We start from the raw sequence: 18,353 nt of genomic DNA on the forward strand, positions 1-18,353 counted from the left end.
GCCATGCGCTCTCCATGCGTTTGTCGGAACAGCAAGCCCAAACCGGGCAACGAGTACGGTGCTACACACAACCACATGTGACTAAGCTCTGCATGTCGTCGCAGAGTCTCTCCCATATGACTCCATAGGCTTTTACCATATACAAAGTAGCAACGCCTGGCGACGCGAAGGTATCTTGTTGCAAGGTGTAACTCTAATCACATGACGTAATACAGTAACGTTTACCAAGGTACTCAAAATCAATCGATTCTTTTTATGCTCATGTACACCTCCTACTCTACACCGTACATCGCGTGTATTCACAAATCCAACGCACCCTCCATGTACATGGGTCAACCGCCCCGAGACGCATGTCGCCGTCTGTATGCGCCACGTTTGTCTTCGCAAGACGTGCATGACACCCTACCCTTGTTCATTACCGAGACGAAGGGCTATTTTCTAGAAGCCTCCTCTATAAAGACAATGCCCAGCTTCTGCTGTTGTCTCAATGAACCAATCGCGGATGTGCCGTACAAGCTTTCCTCAACCCATGGTTGGGGTGTTCCTACCATGCGTGGCGGACGACATACTGTAAGGGGCCTGCCAACGCCGTTAGTGACCCAATCTCCCTGCTGTAGCTCGCGAATGGCTCACCAAGACTTTCTTGGCATTAAGGATCCTCCAGGCCAGATTCTTGACCGTGCCATCGGCTTGTACCACCTCAGGAGCGAACTCAATACCGAACCTGGATATCGTTAGTCACATGATCCAGACAACAACGCACCAAGGGAGAGAACTTACATTTGGTGCACTGCGAAGACAACACGTCGCGCAAATTTGCCATCTCGCTCGACCAAACTGCCAAAGGTTTCTTCGGCGGTCGATGGCGCGATTTCAGGGTCGCGGTCAAAGCAGTTCTGGATAACTGAAAGCAGCGCTTCCTCCACCGCACGCTGAATCGTGCCGTTGGCGTCTGCTTCAACGTCGGTCTCATCAAACTTGGGGATTCGGATCTCGAAGGCTTGTGAGAGCGCCATGACGTGATGTCGACCACCATGGTGATACCGGAATTCGAAGACACCAGTAGTCCACCAGAGCTTGTCTCCACGGAACTCGACCTCGCCAGTGTAGCAATCAGATGACTCCTCATCCGTATTATCGGCTGGTATGAGCTTGTCCGAGACCAAAATGCCATCGTCAGCTCTCGTGGAGTCAAAGACATCAGGGTTGGTGGCTACCCATCGCCCGTTGGAACTGATGCGCGTAACTTCCCGAGACTGGTTGTCAGCAACCATGTACAGGCCAATCCAGTCTTTCTTGCTGTGGTTGATAGGTGCCTGCCAGCGAACCCTGATGGGTGCACCGTACTCAAGGATGAGTGTTTTGAAACCATTTGTACGAACAGCTGGTGTTCTTGCCAGCTCTCCTTCGCGACCACCGCTCTTTTGCTGCTCCACTATCGGCGGGGAAAGGGTGCCCTCAACCTCGAGCCTGTATTGCTTCGCATCCAGACCTACGGGCTCCGACGAACGGCCGCTGACGGGAATGCGCGATGGGTAAAATTTGAATCGGCTTGTTGTGTCCTTGATCAAGGCATCGACACGGGCAGCCACTTTGGGCCTTACATTGTCCAGAAATTCTTCGATGAATTCCATAGTAGAGTTGAGATACTCGTCGGCTGCCGACTGCCACTGGCGTACTGGGTCTGGTAGTGCTTGGCGTACGGTTTTACTGACTCCCGACATCTCACGTAGGTTTCGCCCATACAACTAAGCATACACTGTCAGTAAAGTTCTGGTCAAGCACCGTATCGTACGTCGAGAAGAATCACGACTAAAGGGAATGTTGACCCACCTTGATGACATGGGGCTTCTCGACGAACTGGAGGAACGCGAGGTTGAGGACATGGGCGGTCGTAGCAAGATAGAAGATCGCGGGGTTCCAAGTAATGAGAGCTACGCCCCAGACGCCAGCCAATCCGAGAACTCGTTCAGGATTGTTCAGGAAACGATAAATACCGGAGTAAGTCAGTGACCTTGAAGGCGGGTCGAAGAAGAAGTCGCCACAAAACTGCAGAGATGAAGATGCAGTGTTAGCGTGTATCCTACATGCACTTCAAACTTCCAAGACTTACCCATCCAAACTCGCCCAGAGACTCGTAGATGCTCATGGCAACCCACAGCTGAAGTACGATCATACCCGAGCCAAGGACATGTCGGAAAAGCGTGAGACCATTGAGACCATCAGCAGGAAGACTGTACATCTTCCATGCCACGGCGAGAAACGAGGCGTGGCTCATGGTCATGCTCATATGGTATAGAGATTTCCATTGGCGCCAGGCTTCCTCCTTCGTGTCGCCGTACTTGATGAAATGTTTGGTCCAGTTCTTCTTTTTCGACTGTCGATCTAGAATGTAGCCTAGTCCCAGCGCGTACCAGAGCCGCCACCCGAAGGCGTTGATGAAGAGAAATGTTCTTACCAACCAAGTGTTGGGTGTTAGCGTCGCCAAGCACATCATGTAGAACGAAAGCAATACTACCGTGAGATCAATAGATCGATGAAAATCCGTGTTCAGGGGCCCTACAATGTGGTGCGTTTGGGCTGGTTGGTGCTTGGTGGGATCGTAGGCGGTATCAGAGAAGGCGACATCAGACTGGCTAGTTTTGGGCCGGTCTTCGAGCTGGAGATCTCCAGAATTATGGCGCGTACGGCGGGGTGGCGGCGGATTGTACAAGCGGTTTATGTGAGGCTCCTCTACTATGGAAAGGAAGGCAAATTGGGCTGCATGGGCGATAATCGAGATTGCTAGGACTTTGTAGCTTGCCATCATGAGGGCGATACCATAGTATCCAGCATAGCCTATTGAATACATGGGACTGGTGGACGGGCGAGTTAGTGTCTTATTCAGGCTGAAAGTAACATGGAGCCTCTTACTGCGGTGCCATCTCAAAGACGCCATCGAAGGTCAGGCTTTGATCAATGAGGTAGAAGAAATCGCCCCAATACCTGTCTCGCACGTTAGACGTCTATCTTTCAGATTCAGGAGGGGTCCCCAACCAAGCGAAGTCCTTGACAACTCTGTGGGCGTCTAGCTTGACCCACAGGTTGAAAAGGAAGAGAACAATGCCAGTCGTCCAGCGCAAAATCCACAAGAAGAAGCTTTCTTGGGGGCGGTTGAAGCAGGCGAGGGCGAACAGGCAGTATGAAACAAAGTCACACATGAGTATAAGGTCTACTACACGCCTAAACACGAGCCACGTGTTGTACTCAAGCGGCGCTTCGTCGAAGTTATAATCGTTGGGGATCTTGGTCTCTAGTTCCCGCTTGAGGAGCTTGTACAGGGCGGGGTGTGGGTTCTTGCCAGATTCAGGCTTCTCGAAGACATGGCTCTGTTTCGCCCAGAGGACGAGACGGTTGTGTTTAGACTGGCCATCAAGCAACCAGCCAATACCGGCATTGTAACCGGCGCGCCAGAAGAGGAAGATGATTGCGAATATGGGTATGCGGGCGCTTTTGGGCAGTACGAAGAAGGTCAAGATCAGGGCAGCAAGCACGGCGAGGACTGCTATATCGGACAGGTTCTTGGGTTGCGAGGGCGAGAGCAGCTGCGAGACCATGTCGTGAGTCTGTGGAACGATGAAGACTAGACGTGTAGTGTTAGTATGAGTAGTTCGTGGTACAAGCAGACACGCTATGCATGCATGGTGGTAATTGCTTTTTGCGTCGGTCCAGCACCAGCGGAGACGTACCTGTACCGTCTGGAGTTCTTCCATAGGTGCGTTTCTTGCTGTCATCTTTGTGGTTCTTGTCTTCGTGGTCGTTCAGCTCCAAAACCTTTTGCTTAGCATCGTCTGCGTTGTTGAGATGCAGCGGCTTAGCCGACGGCCGCTCGCGTAGCTGGCTATCGTCGGCGCTGGACCCATTGCTAACATCAGCCATGTTGGATGAGACGAAGCAATGGAAAAGGTGTCGATTCTTGCAGCACCCGCCAGGTGAGGGGTTCGCCGGTTGATATTGCTGCGACGGCTGCGGCGCGAGCTTGCCGCGACGCTATGCAAGCACTGCGCAGTGGTCTGCTGTAGGAACTGCCGGGATGGCGTGGAGGCACTCGTTGGAGCCACACAGCACGGCTCTAGGTTCCGTCTTTCTAAGACACCAAGAAATCGCGCTTCTCTTGTTTGGGCCGACGGACGGGCGTAGAGTGTTGAACTCTAGCTAGCGTGCAGATGTTGAACGTGGATCTGAGGGGAGAGGTGGTTCGGTTGTCTGCAAGTCGCGCAAACACGGGTGCGCTGTGATGACGGCACAGTGTGGGGCAGCCCGCTTCACCAAATACGGCAGCGATGGGCCGAGGCCAGATGACAAGCGCAAGCAACCAATTCTTGTATTTCACATGGTAAACATCAACAACCTGTAGCTACATCCTTTTCTCCCGCCCAAACGCCCTATTCTGCATCTTCCCTGAACAGCTTTTGCTCCGATGAACCCACGTTCGCCAACCGTGCCTGCTGCCGAGTTGAAGAAAGGCGCCATCGGAAGCGATCGAACGTGACGGAAATGTGTGGATCCAATTATATATACTGCTGACCGCACCAATGAGTGTGGGACCCTGCCAATAGTATTGTGTGCCGTGGGGTGTTATGGAACCTGCCTAACATGCCAGCGTGGTCTCATCATAGGGAGCCTCTTCTGTACTTGAGCTTGCCGCCCGTGACAGTTGCGTCCGGGCTAGGCTTGGCCAAACGCAGGCTACCTAAGTGATCTTCTATGTTCCCAAGTGAACCCTGCCGTCGTGCTTGGCCCATGCCCGCATAACTGACGAGGCATCTGTCCAGAAGCTCCAACACCACTATACTTGATGTTGTTACTGCCATTGCCGAAGGAAGGTTGATTTCGGCTAGTCGTGTAGCTACAATCCCTTTTTGGTTCGTATACGTGGACTGAGGGTGGAATATCGGAGCCTCGGGGCTCAGCAGGAGATGGGTCCGCGTGTTGGACGATGCAGATTGGATAGGGTTGATCTTTCGGGCATGCTGGGCATCGAGTGGTTGTTTGTAGTCATCCGATATCGTTTCGTCGGTACTTCTGGCTTCGAGATGCTCGTCCGGGGCGACATCGAAGGTGAAAAAGGGGCTGATGCTTTCTCTCTGAAATGGCGAGAGGACCGACTCATCCGTCCAACCGTTCCAACTCGTTTCTGTAGGCGCCGATTCCAAGTCTCTTGGGTACGAGCATCCTGTCGAGATCGAGCCAAAGTCTGGTAGCGTTGAGGATATGGCTGTAGATGGCAGAGAGACGGTCTCGGCGATGTAAATGTTTGCTTTGCAAGCCTGAAGGTTGTTGAGGAAAGCCTGTTCATCCTGCTCTCGGTGCTTTATTTCTTTCTCCAATTCACGTTTGACCTGCTGGAACCGCTTCTTCTTCTTTCGTGGTAGTGAGGGATCTGTGACCAGCCGGCGTTCTGTTCGAGCTTGCTTCTTACGTAGGACCTGCAGGTAGGTAACACAGTTGGCGAGTCCATCCTCCAGGATACCCTTCTCGGACTGCAGTGTCGAAAGATCGGCATTCCAAGTTGGAAGCTCGTTCGTAGGGAAGAAGCTGTTGGTAACGGGGGTGACCCACAGCTGAGAGGGGCCCATGTTGCGGGTGGTGCAGTAGTCGCTTTTTGCGGGCTTAGTGAGTAATAAATTGGGTCACAACTGATGTCCAGCACATGAAATAGGAGATGTTGTAAATGCAAGGCTTCCGCTTCGTCTGATTAAGAGACTTATTTGATCGCGGGCGAACTCAGCAGACCGCAACGTCTAGGTTCAATAGAGACTAATCACCTTTAGCGCGGGCTTGTTCCATACAATATGAACGATGTCGCGAATAACGGGAACAACAAGTGCGAGCAAGGCTCGGGAACAGCAGTGGCGTAACGCCCGACTCGAGTGTCAGCGCGGTTGGCGGCCAGACGCCCATCTCTTAGCCATCACGGAGCAATAAGACTCGTAACCAGACTGCGACAAAGCCATCTGCCCGGAGACAATTGCAACCTTGGAAGGGCCACCAAGGGGTGTCGGGAGGCCTGCCGCAGCCAGGCTCTGTACTGGGCTCTTCTACCATGGGCTGCTCAAGCCGCTCAGGCCGCCCAGGCCGCTAGACCCATGAAGCACGACATTCATGCGGGGTGCGAAGGTTTGCACGATTGCTGCTTCGCCGTCTTTGTTGAAAACGTCTCCAGTCCAGGTCTGATGACCGTGTCAGACGCATTGAGACTTCGTAAGCGTTCGCGTGAACTGGATTCAGTACTTGAGACGTTTCAAAAGGCGTGCGGAGATGGGCGGTGATGATGGGATCAGGTACGGCTCTAGCGGATGCCGTTCGTTTGTTCGGCCGTGGTATTGTGATGCCCTATGCAAGGGGGAAGCTACGGTGTGCTTCTGTGCTTGGTGCGTAGCGTCATTCGAGGCGACTCAGCATCGGTGAGATGATATGACAGCTCGTATGCGCACATCAAAGGGGAGTCCCAGACGAGCTGTGTTTGCTTGAATTCTTCGGCAGCCCTCATTTTGAAAGCGACGTTGGATATTGGCAGACTGGTGAGTAAGGAGCGACGGATGCGCCTCGAGAACAAGCATTGGCACTTCTGCGCAGAACGACCCAGAGTCAGCCATCAAATGCACTGCGATCGTTTCGTGGTATGAGGGCTGAGCTGATATTGAAAGGGAGCGTGATTGACCTCAAAGCGGGACAGCGCGTAAGTGAGAGCACCTACATGCGTGTCATGTCACAGCGGGTATGCAGACGATCAAGGTTGTTGCCTGGCGTGCGGATCGTGGCTTTTCAGCACGACCTCCAGCGGACGATTCATGGATGACTGGCATCGATGGTGAATGTGCACAAAGTCAGATGATCGTTTTCTGACGCGCGGACTTTTCCGCGCGCTGCTGTTCCGCGGCGGTGTTGCACCTCGCGTCATCGTAACCTTATTGCCCAGTCGTGCATCGGCTGAAGCCAAGGCCCACAGCCGATCACGTGATAATCCTGCACCAGACGGTCGTCACTGTTGCTGCCCACATGTTTCTGCTCGTTAATACGCTTGTACCTGACACTCTCCATGCCGCCTACGCCAATGCCAACCGCGTCCAACAAGCCGCCCGCCTTCCCAATCACGTTGCCATGCCCAGCCATGGTTGAGCGCACGGTAATGTGTCAACAAGTTCGCGACTCCACTGTGACGGCATCGCTTATGCAGCAAGGCATCGACCCCGCAGCAGGCAGTGTGGTCATCCACGAACATGACAGTCGGCGAAAGTTTGCGACCGAAGAACAGCCTCAGCCTGCCCTGCAGCGTGTTCCTGGACGTGGTGGTTTGGCGTCGGTTTTCGAGACCTTCTTTGCCTTTGCTCCCGGACTTCCGTCCTTTCCCTAGCCGGCACACATTGACGTCATCATTATGGTCTCGTAGCAATGCTTGACGTTCCAGCTACCATGCCTCCGGATGGCATTGGTACCAGAGTAGATTGCCTCGGTGGGGTTGTTGCCGATGATGTGCTCGACTCGAACAGGCGTTTTTCTCGCACCGCCGTTGACCGTGAGAAGGAACCGTGTCTGATTTGTCGCGTGTTTGCGAGTGATATTACCACCACAGCCGCTAGCCAAACAGTACACGTTCTGACGGAGCATTGCATTCTACACTATTCCGTTTGAACAGTTACCGGCCCTCTAGTTACCGTCAGCTACCGCACGGCATAAGCGTCCGAGTACCCACATTACGTACTTTTACGCGCTGTATAAGTATCGCGCGACCCTCGGCATAAGACGCATCTAGTAGACCGGCTCTTGAGGGGCATACCGATTGACTACAGCATCCAATACCAAACACCCCAGAGAGATGGCGACCAAAATAATCGACATACGCACGGACACTGCCGAGTCGGATATCCTCGCTGATATCAAGAAAGGCCTTCGGCCTGAGAGTGACGGCGAAAAAAAGCTGCCTACGTTGCTGCTTTACGAGTAAGCAACGATTTAGTCAGCCCATGATGCACGCTAACCTTTTGTCTCTGCTGTTAGCCAAGAAGGCCTTCGTCTATTCGAAGAGATCACGTACCAAGAGGAGTGAGCAGCTTCACGCTTGGTTTATATGAACACCAAGCTGATGAATGTTCGCAATGTTAGGTATTACCTAACGAATGCCGAGATTGAAGTCCTCGAGACGTATGCGGAGAAAATCGCCGAACGAATCCCGACGGGGTCCATTGTCGTGGAACTGGGGAGCGGGTACGGTCCTGGCTCGCACTGCGCAAGAGATTGGAAACGAGCCCTGTGCTTCGTGAATACTAATGTGTTTGCAGCAACCTCAGAAAAGTCAACATACTCTTGCAAGCCGTCGACCGTCTTGGCAAAGACGTCGAGTACTACGCTGTCGACCTTTCCCTGCCGGAGCTGGAGAGAACATTTGGGGAGATACCTACAGGTGAGGATTCATTCTATCATGCTTAACATTGAGGGGAGTCGTGGGGTTTGTATAGTGCGACACGCTTGCATCAGTTTCCTGTGAAAGTGGCTTAGACCTACATGAGCCTGCATACATGCACCTCAACGTAGTAGTGGCCCGGACACTTATCTCCTTATCATTGCGCAATACCGGGCAACGCGAACTGCCGAAACTCGCTAATCAAGCACGCAGAAGGGTACAAACACGTCAAATGCTTTGGCCTCTATGGCACCTATGATGATGCCCTTGAGTGGCTGAAGACTCCCGAAATCGAAGCGAAACCGAAAACAATCCTTTGGCTGGGCTCAAGCTTGGGCAATTTCAAGCGCCATGAAGTACCGCCATTCCTTGCTGGATTTGGTGCGGTTCTCCAGACTGGCGATACCATGCTTATCGGTATCGATTCATGCAAGGATCCCGAGGTAAATCTATTGTCCCCACAGGCATGCAAACACCCACTGATCAGATTCCTATACTAGCGTGTTTACCATGCATACAACGATCGCGGCGGTGTAACACACAAGTTCATTCTCAACGGGCTGAAGCACGCAAACGCACTCATGGGCGAGGAAGCTTTCGACATCCAGGACTGGGAAGCCATTGGAGAGTACGACGAACAGGCTGGAAGACATCACGCTTTTGTCGCACCACGCAAAGACACTGTCGTCGACGGTGTTCATATCAAGCAGGGCGAGAGAGTTCGTATCGAAGAATCCTACAAGTACAGTCGCGAGGAAGCAAAGGAGCTCTGGGAATTGGCCAAACTCGCAGAGAACGTTGTGTGGACCAACTCGAAGGGCGATTACGGCCTGCATTTCGTCTCGAAGCCTGCAATGTTCTTCCCTACCAAACCTGAGGAATACGCAGCGAAGCCGGTGCCATCTTTGACCGAGTGGCGTGAGCTTTGGACGGCCTGGGACGCGGTCACGAAGGACATGATACCCGAAGAAGAGCTACTATCTAAGCCGATCAAGCTTCGCAACGAGTGCATCTTCTACCTTGGCCACATTCCTACATTCTTGGACATCCACATCGCCCGTGCCACTGATGGCAAGCCGTCAGACCCCGCCTACTTCTGGAAGATCTTTGAACGTGGTGTTGACCCTGATGTTGAAGACCCAACTCAATGTCATGCTCACTCCGAGGTTCCCGAAGCGTGGCCCCCGCTGGAGACAATCCTGAAGTTTCAAGAGACTGTGCGACAAAAGGTTGAGGCGCTGTACACTTCGGGAGAAGCAGAGTCGAACGGTCGCGTGTCGCGAGCACTGTGGATTGGCTTTGAACATGAAGCCATGCACCTGGAGACATTGCTCTATATGCTGATCCAGAGTGACAAGGTCTTGCCACCTCCAGGAACCAAACTCCCGGACTTTTCGGCGTTTGCGGCGCAATCTGAGACCCTAGCAACCGCTAACGAGTGGTTCACAATTCCCGAAGCGGACATCGACATCGGTCTCGAAGACCCAGAGAATGACTTTGAGACCAAGCGTTACTTTGGCTGGGATAACGAGAGGCCTCACCGCTCAGCACATGTCAAGTCCTTCCGCGCAAAGGCTCGGCCAATCACAAATGGGGAGTATGCCACATATCTGTCTAAGACAGGAAAGACAGGTATGTAATCTTTGCAGCGGGAGTTTTCGCGTGTATTGCTCAAAAGCTTGAGCTCGTCTGCTAACTTGTCGAATCCAGCCATACCTGCGTCGTGGTGCGAACAGCCATACTCAAACGCCAAGGACCTGACCACTGGAAAGAGAGACAGCGTGGTAAACGGCCACCATGAAGGTGTTAATGCATCACCTCAGAGCATCACCGAAGGGAAATTTGTACGCACTGTCTACGGCACTGTTCCCTTGAAATTTGTCATGGGATGGCCTGTAGTCGCCTCCTACGACGAATTAGCTGGTTGTGCGCATTGGATGGGCGGTCGCATTCCTACCATGGAAGAAGCACGAAGCATCTACAGCTATGTCGACAGCATGAAGCCGGAATTTGAGAGCTCGCTTGGAAACAGGATTCCAGCCGTGAACGGGTATGATGCCTGTTATCCATTCTCGTAGACTCTTGACTAACAGTCTGCAGCCATTTGATCAACGAAGGCGTTTTTGAGACACCACCATCCCGAACTTTGTCAAACGGCGACTCTGGCGCAGTATCTAGTCTCAACCCACGCAATCTTTTCGTTGACCTTGAGGGAACGAACGTGGGCTTCAAACACTGGCATCCAGTTTCAGTGGCCGAGAAGGGCAACAAGCTCTGCGGCCAATCTGACCTGGGTGGTGTTTGGGAGTGGACTAGCACTGTGCTGGAGAAGCATGATGGCTTCGAGCCGATGGAGTTGTATCCAGGCTATACAGGTATGATGCGATGTGACGGGCTTCTGCTCCTCAACACATGATGAGATGGTATCGCTGACAGCAGGCAGCCGATTTCTTCGACGGTAAACACAACGTCACGTTGGGTGGATCATGGGCGACGCATCCGCGCATCGCTGGGCGTAAGACCTTGTAAGTGGGCGACAGTGGCTGCAGATGAGGCCACATGACTAACGTGTCGAAGCGTCAACTGGTATCAACGCAACTATCCCTATGTCTGGGCAGGTGCGCGTATTGTGTCGGATGTTTAATAGTGGTACTTGATTCGTGGTCTTCGCGTTTGCATGGCGTCAAAATCCTGTCTAATCCTGGCCGTTATGATGCAACAACGCGAAACCTCGCGGATGGTCGGTTCACTGCATTCTTCACCGCAACGACGACGAGTCGTTTCCTTACAACGACGCGGAGGCACTCTTTTTGATCGAACACAATTGATATTTGCGCAAGTCTTGTTGGTCGCTGTCTCTACAGAAATCTTTCATTGTTGTGTTGTCGCAGTCACTCGCTCTTTCCGCACAATTACGTAGCCAGCGTCGGAGCAACCCTGGATGCGCTGTTACACCAGTCAACAGCCATTGCACCTCGCCCCGCTACGTTGCCACGCACAATCCCAAACAATTGCGCGTCTTCTCTACTGCACTCCGTGTCCAAGCAGAATTATCCTCTCAATCGCGCGTGCATTTCTCGCTCACACTCTCAAAGCATCCAATCCTAGCGGCTCTGCCTTCCCGCCATCAGCCTACCCAGGTCGCGATCGATCTCGAAAGCGCAAACAGAATTAACATGGTCAACAGTCTTCTTTTCAAGTGGGAGGATTCGGAGGCGCTCAAGTGAGTTGCTGAGCCCGGTGTTTGTTTGTTTGGGCCACCGGAACGCAGTCCGGAGGCAACCACCCAAAGCAGACGGTCGCTAATGATAGTCCAATAGACACCACTGCGGCTTTTGCGAGCGTCCGTTGAGCCACCCTGGCGCGAGGGCGTCTTGTTTCGGCAAGCACAGCGAGCCATGCGTGCGCTTCCACCAGGTTAGTTGCATGGGATATACCCAAGGCGAACGATGCACTAACCTCTCCAGGCTATGTTCATGCGACTTCGCGGTCATACTTGCAAGTACTGCATGGGCATTGATGAGCAACACTACAAGCGTCATCACGACATTGCCGAGCGCTTACGAGCCGTCTATGAGAGTTGTGGCGAGATCGACTGGAACATCGTGCCGGACGAATCTGAGCTAGAAGAACATGGAATAGCGAGAGATCTCGGCGATGAGGACACTCCATCCTCAAAGCGTGAGCGAAAGGATGCAAAGCGTCTGGCGAGAGCGGCTAGTAGATCTAGAGTCATTACGCAGGAGGAGATTAGATACATTGACTCCGTTGTACATTCAGTTGAGGGCATAACGAGCAACGACGCGGACGGGCCGCGGAATCCGGAAGAGATCGAGGAGATTGAGCGACAGCTTCGTGTAGGTACCGAGTCTGTTGTTTTGGTATCTACCCCGTCAAATTACTGACTACTCCACAGTACCACGCCCATGTATACAGCACGCAAGTCGGCCGCAAGGGAATCAGAAAGCTCGCCGAGGCGCCTGTCGAGTCTTTGAACGTTGACTTCGAAGCCGAAATGGACCGCATCTTGGAAACCTTCCGTATCAACGAGCTACTCAGGCGTAACACCAAAACGAAGGGTCTACAAGGCAAAGAACTCAAGATGTTCCAAGGCCTCGTCGAAACGTTCAAGCACGCCGTCCTGGAGGACATCGTTCTGGTCAAGAAAGACACTGCCGAAGTGCGAATGCGACGAGCAGGCTATCTCCGATACACGAGTAAAACCGCGTACGGTATTGTAGAAGAGAGGTATACTGGAAAGGACTGGAAAACTGGAGAGAAGTTCGCGTCTAGTCTGAGTGATTTCAGTGGCGGTATCACCCCCACGGATGAGACTGCTCCACTGGTCAGGTTCGTTGCCCTTGCCCTCATTTAGTCCCGCAAAATTGCGACAAGACGCTGGCCAACTTCGTTGCGCAATTCATTTATTTTCAAAACTGACAGAAGTCCAGTGATCAGGACGATGACCAGTCGCCGCCGCGGTCTAGTACCCTTGACATCTCCGACCGAAGGCATCTTGAGAGCAACCACAAGCGCGTGAGCGGCGACGATGGACTCTACCATGCAGATATCGAGCCCTATCATACTCCGCTATTACCTTTGCCACCCGCCCCAACCTTGAACAGACAGTCGGCTGCGGTTCTGGTGATCAACGTCAAGGCTTCAGAGCGGGGGCCGACTACAGTGCCTGGCCGGATCAAGAAGTCACAACAAGCTCTTGATGGATGGCAAGTCGTCACGAATGGATTGACGCCAACAAAATCGGTAGCAAAGACGCGCGCTTGGGGTAACATTCCAAGTAAGCCCCCGGCTCGTGCTCCTCGGCCTGGACCGACTCCATGGCTTTCCGATTCGCGCGACTTCCCAAACCTCTCAGCCTCGCGGAGCTCTTCAGATGAGCCTTATAGCCCAGCTCCAGCAGTAAAGCCTCCAAAGGCTTGGGGTATGTCAGCACCCGAGAGTTTTACGACCGAGACGGAAGACTCTGTCAACGGCCATCCCGCAATCTCGCAGAAGAAGAAGGCTAAGAAGGCACGAGAGGCGAAGCGCAAGGCAAAGAAGCAGTCTATACCGGAGGCAGCTATCAGTCTTCCTGATCTCCGAAACGAAGCCACTGAAGACGTCTATGACGTGGGTGACGTCTTAGCACAATCTGCTCCCATGCTACCTGAGACTATACTTTACAACAAGGACCGCGATAGTTCTCAAGATGTGCTATCGTACACGGAGAGCGCCAATGATCACGATGCTTCCACTGAGGTAGTATCAGAGCCAATCTCCACGGACGCGACATTCGCTAAGGGAGTGTCTCCAGTACCTCTGCCTGAACCTCTACTACCTGTCACAAAACACGGCAAGCACATGCACTGGATTAGGTTTGTACGCAAATTTATTAGCGATCAACTCACAAATCCGTTCCCGCCGTCATGGGATGGTTGTTCACACAGCACATCATGTTCGTTTGAGAACAATGACATTCTTGATTGTCCCTTCCATGAGCCTCGTAAGTGCATCGTAACTGGCACTTAGCAGCAGATACTGACTCTGACGTAGACTGTCCCTGTGTTGATCCTCTGGGAGATCAATGCTACCTGGTGATGCCATGCCTAGACTTATGTAGCACCGGGCCTTTCAACCGCCTCCGTGGAGAGAAACTACTATCACTGTACGAGAAGGATCATCGGACCAAAGGCCGCTTGATGCTAGTAGACGATGACCTGATCAACTATCTCATCGAAGACCCTGCTATACGAGCGCGCAATCGCAACCCAGATGGCATACCTGATCGTCTGCAGAAGGAGTACGACGACGTTAAGAATGGCTTCAATCCTGGCGCACTAATGGCTCAAGAGCTTCGATTCGAGCGACTTTACGCAAAGAACGGATTCAACAAGCAGGAGCTCACTCAGGTCATGTTACAGGATATCCAGCACAACGAACTCGAGCGTCCAGGTACGGAGCGCATTTGCTACTGTCGTGCTACTGCACCAAAGGGCGGATTACTCGCGAAGGACACTGTCGTTTGCTCACATCGCGACTGTACTACTACGTACTTTCACAAGTCATGTGTAAAGAAGCTCGGTGTGGAGAAGGTGTCGCGCTGGTACTGCACATCATGTGAACAGCAGATGAAGATACTCGCATGTCAGACGCTACGTGGACTAGGCTATACTGATATCCCCACGGAGCATCTTTGCAGCTCTTCATATGGGCTGAACGCGGAAGATTTCGAAGGAATGCTTGACGAGAAGTTTAGGCAGATGATGAGCTCACCCGACATGGACTACCTGACACTGCTACCTTCCGAGATTAGAGAGAAGGTTAAAGAACTTGGTGGGCTGCCTTCCATGCCTGCACAGTTACAGAAGCAACTGAAAGAGAAGGTTAGGGCGCTTGGCATCAAGTTAGCGGGAGCCGACGTTGACTTCCCGATATCTGATGAGATGCGACGCGTGCTTTGAGGCTCGTACCATACGAGTGGCTGTTTTGGCGTACAGTCGGTACATCTGACGTAAAGTTCGCGCTTCCAATGAGAGATGAGGGATGAGTAATGTGAAATAAGAGATGGCATGTTTGGAACCAATGTATGGGCATATGGAAAAATCAAACCAAGGTAGCATCATCATGGCTCCCATAGTTTGAAAGAAAAAGAAGCCCCAGGCTCTGACTCTTTAATCTGCTATAAATCGTCTGCTCTTTCTCTCAATTCTAATTCTCTCATCTCAGCATCCCTTCTTCCTCTGCTACACTCTACTTAATCTCAGCCCTCCACGCTACCGGTTATCTCCCGCCTTGATCAAAGCGGCAGCCATATCAACTTCCAACTACTACCGAGCACTTTCAAATTCCAAAATCCAAAGATCAAGCGCACATCACGCAGGCATGTCATCTCCAACCGACTCCGCACACAGCCGTGTCCACGCCTCTACATACCCACTCACACGCTGTCACGCAAGAGCGCCTTCGTTTCCACGACCAGAGACACGATACAACATAACTGAAGAGGAGATCGAAGACGCTGAAGTCACCTCTTCCCTAGCTCTCCGTGCAATCGACAGTCTCGTCGTCGAGAGACGAAAGAGAACGAGGATTGGATTTTGTTCTCGTCAGAGCGATCTAGAAAACGTGTGCAATGAGGCGTTCCCGGAAGAGGGCGAAGAAGAGGTGGATATCGAAGGCCTGGGTGGTCTTGCCTTGCGCACCGTCAATAGCATAGAGCTAATTCGTCAGGAAAGCGATAAGCTAAAGATGGGTAGTGCGAAAAGCAGGATGAGCAAGAGGGAGAGGGTCAGGAGTTGGTTCTTTGGGGTGTGGTATCGCGCATAAAGATTGAACGTTCCATGGTAACAAAAGGTCTTGATTGATAAGCGAGTTATTGATTGGAGCTACATAAGAATGACGCATCGGGATGTGCGAACGTGAACAAACAGTCTACCAATAAAACCAAAGGCATTCGCAACACGCACTTCGCTTCTAATAGTACTTGCTGCCGTATGCCAAGAGCGAAAACCATTTGGATTGCTTTCCCTTCCTTTCCCTAATGAGCTTGTAGCGCCGTTCTCCGCTATCCGCTACTGCTCGTACAGTCCGGTTTGAGCGTCCAGTACCACCACCCTGAGCATGTGCAGTCGTACTGTTTTTGTCGCCATAGTGAGTGTAGTTTCCGTTTCCATGAGCGTTATCGTTGTGCTGCGTAATTTGGATGATGTAGGGTAATGTGGTGTCATGATGATAGTTGGCCGGGCAGGGTAGAGATCGTGGGCCGCCTGAGCCTTGACCTGTCAGACGGATCACGTTAACTCCATCGCCAGTGGGCCGATTGGGATCATCGAAATTGATGGCCTGCGATGTGTACCCTGGATCTGGATCACTGGGGTCTCCAGACTGCGTGCATACCAATGGATCTGAGCCGTGGTCGAACCGATTGGAAAGCGGGCTGCGTGGCCGCGGGTACATGAGTTTCGGAGATTTACGGTGTTGTGGAGGTAGGTTCCACATGTCGTCCCTGGTGATTGAGTGTGACGCCCCGGGGGGTGACCAAAACCCATCAGCCATACCTGTATCGTTACAGTCTTGCTCAAGGGGTCGATATTTTGGTGGCTGTTGGGGGTTGATACGGAACGTTTGTGGCTGATGTTTGATAGGATCCAGACCGAAGGATCGTGCTTCGTCCAATATCTCCTTTCGGGTAGCAGGGTCCAGATGTTCGCGGGTGAGATTTTGGTCCAGTTCGCTGACGAACAGTGCTGTGCGGCCAACAAAGCATATGAGAAACTTTTCGGCATGACTGTTCGCCCCGACCTGTTCTCGGAGATGCCGGAAAGCTTCGACAAGAGACCCATCGGCAGTGTGCTGCCAGCGCGAGTCTGTTCCGCTTCCGTTAATGATTCTGGCGTGAACGTCGGTCACGACCGATATGAGCTCATTCTGCAAGATAGGAAGACCAAGTCGCGCCGCGAGGGCCCACGTTTGAGCGAAGAGGAGCAAAGGCGCACTGCTGTCGACGCGACTCGCGAAGACCGCCGGGAGATCGTCGCCATCCAGATAACTCGTCACGACCTGAAAAGGCTTCACTTGCACGTTTGGTAGTATGGTACCCGAGGGGATTGCGTTGATTACCGGACAGTTTCTGAGTACGCGATCATTGAGCTCGATCGGAACAAGGTGCCCGTTGTCGGATTTGACCGTAATAGTGACACCGTCATTCGGTATCTTGAAAGGCATGTTTTGGTGTCGGATGGTCGTGTGAGTCTCTGATGGTTGCGATGTCTTTTTCGAGAAGACAATGGGCTTGTGAGATTCCTGCTCTTATAAGCTATCGGCCACAGCATCATCGGTTTGTACCACATGAAAGAAATGCATCGTCTGATGTTTCCGGTGTAGATACGACTGCACATCCATTGGACAGATGTGGAGTTTGAAAAGGTTTGTGTTCTTTGTCCTAATGCATGTACTGAGAGGAGTGTCCATCGTGGATGTGGCTTGTTAGGACTTTCGACGCCGTTGTACATTGTGTGAAAGTTTGCAGCTTTCCAACTGGTCGTTTGATTCGTCCTTCATGATTTTCAATCCCCCAACGATCTAGGACTGTAGGCGGCGTCTCCAGTGGCGCACTAGCGGTTTCCAAAGGTTTGTTTTACCATCAAAGTATGAATATGCTATGCCAAGCATCCCGCCGGCGAAGTGAGCCTAATGATGTTAGTAAGTCCCGTGGAGTCATGCGCGTTGAACTTACTGCGTGGCCAAAGTTCACGAAGCTGTAACCGCGAATGATGCCAACGAGATCGAAAAGAAGGATCGCAGGCAGTACATATTGCGCATCAAAGTGTACTGGAATGAACAATATCCCTATTCCAGCGTTCGGGTATTGCATGCAGAACACCCCCAAGATTCCAAAAAGTGCTCCTGATGCACCTCCGGACTTGATGAAGATCTCGGGGATGGGCCGTCGATGGAACGGTATGCGGGTACTCCATGTCTGCCAGTGTTGAGCAAAGCCCGACAGCACACCTGCCGAGAGGAAGAACGACAACGTATGATATGGGCTACCCTCGAACAGTCGCGAGTATCCGACTGGTGCCATGAAATTGTTCAAGAAATACATGTTGACGAAAAAATGCAAAGCTCCAGCATGTACAAACATGGATGTGAATTGAGTGTAGTTGACGTTGCGAGCAGGTGTATGCCATAGTGCATCCCAGGCTTTAGGCACGAGAAAGCTGCTGAGATGAACACCGCTATTGGCCCCGATAAGTCCGTACGTGACTCGCGAAATGGGATCGAGACCGGTCCACGCTCCAGTTATGACTTCAGTTGGGGTCGGAGGTCCGCGTTGTGTTGTGTTCCATTGCGGTGCCTGAAACCACCCTCCACTAGATGTCGGCTTTGTTTTGAGCTCCCTCTTGGCCTC

General features: G+C 52.4%; 5 protein-coding genes across 5 annotated transcripts; 2 read left to right on the top strand and 3 right to left on the bottom strand.

Moving 5' to 3' along the window:
* Window positions 1–522: 522 nt before the first annotated feature.
* CHO2 (phosphatidylethanolamine N-methyltransferase) lies at window positions 523–3,918 on the bottom strand (the record flags this gene model as incomplete). The annotated part of the gene is made up of 8 exons (XM_049361225.1): window positions 523–579; window positions 634–724; window positions 781–1,748; window positions 1,834–2,049; window positions 2,114–2,855; window positions 2,914–2,985; window positions 3,037–3,622; window positions 3,729–3,918. 8 exons carry the CDS (start codon window positions 3,916–3,918, stop codon window positions 523–525), a joined length of 2,922 nt encoding a protein of 973 aa, XP_049226508.1.
* A 734-nt stretch (window positions 3,919–4,652) lies between these two features.
* Window positions 4,653–5,618, bottom strand: J4E78_000564 (uncharacterized protein; the record flags this gene model as incomplete). The annotated part of the gene is made up of 1 exon (XM_049361226.1): window positions 4,653–5,618. The coding sequence occupies one exon, from the start codon at window positions 5,616–5,618 to the stop codon at window positions 4,653–4,655; it is 966 nt and encodes a 321-aa protein (XP_049226509.1).
* A 2,240-nt stretch (window positions 5,619–7,858) lies between these two features.
* J4E78_000565 (uncharacterized protein) lies at window positions 7,859–10,972 on the top strand (the record flags this gene model as incomplete). The annotated part of the gene is made up of 9 exons (XM_049361227.1): window positions 7,859–7,983; window positions 8,041–8,085; window positions 8,146–8,247; window positions 8,322–8,443; window positions 8,657–8,886; window positions 8,944–10,075; window positions 10,154–10,493; window positions 10,544–10,818; window positions 10,887–10,972. The coding sequence occupies 9 exons, from the start codon at window positions 7,859–7,861 to the stop codon at window positions 10,970–10,972; spliced, it is 2,457 nt and encodes an 818-aa protein (XP_049226510.1).
* Window positions 10,973–11,913: 941 nt separating this feature from the next.
* On the top strand, window positions 11,914–14,904 carry J4E78_000566 (uncharacterized protein; the record flags this gene model as incomplete). The annotated part of the gene is made up of 4 exons (XM_049361228.1): window positions 11,914–12,300; window positions 12,360–12,793; window positions 12,895–13,818; window positions 14,064–14,904. 4 exons carry the CDS (start codon window positions 11,914–11,916, stop codon window positions 14,902–14,904), a joined length of 2,586 nt encoding a protein of 861 aa, XP_049226511.1.
* A 1,012-nt stretch (window positions 14,905–15,916) lies between these two features.
* Window positions 15,917–17,167, bottom strand: J4E78_000567 (uncharacterized protein; the record flags this gene model as incomplete). Its single annotated transcript, XM_049361229.1, has 1 exon — window positions 15,917–17,167. One exon carries the CDS (start codon window positions 17,165–17,167, stop codon window positions 15,917–15,919), a length of 1,251 nt encoding a protein of 416 aa, XP_049226512.1.
* Between the last annotated feature and the right edge of the window lie 1,186 nt (window positions 17,168–18,353).

Source organism: Alternaria triticimaculans (assembly GCF_023758025.1).
Source record: "Alternaria triticimaculans strain BMP 0046 chromosome Unknown scaffold_1, whole genome shotgun sequence".
In the NCBI taxonomy this organism is placed as follows: Eukaryota; Fungi; Ascomycota; class Dothideomycetes; order Pleosporales; family Pleosporaceae; genus Alternaria; species Alternaria triticimaculans.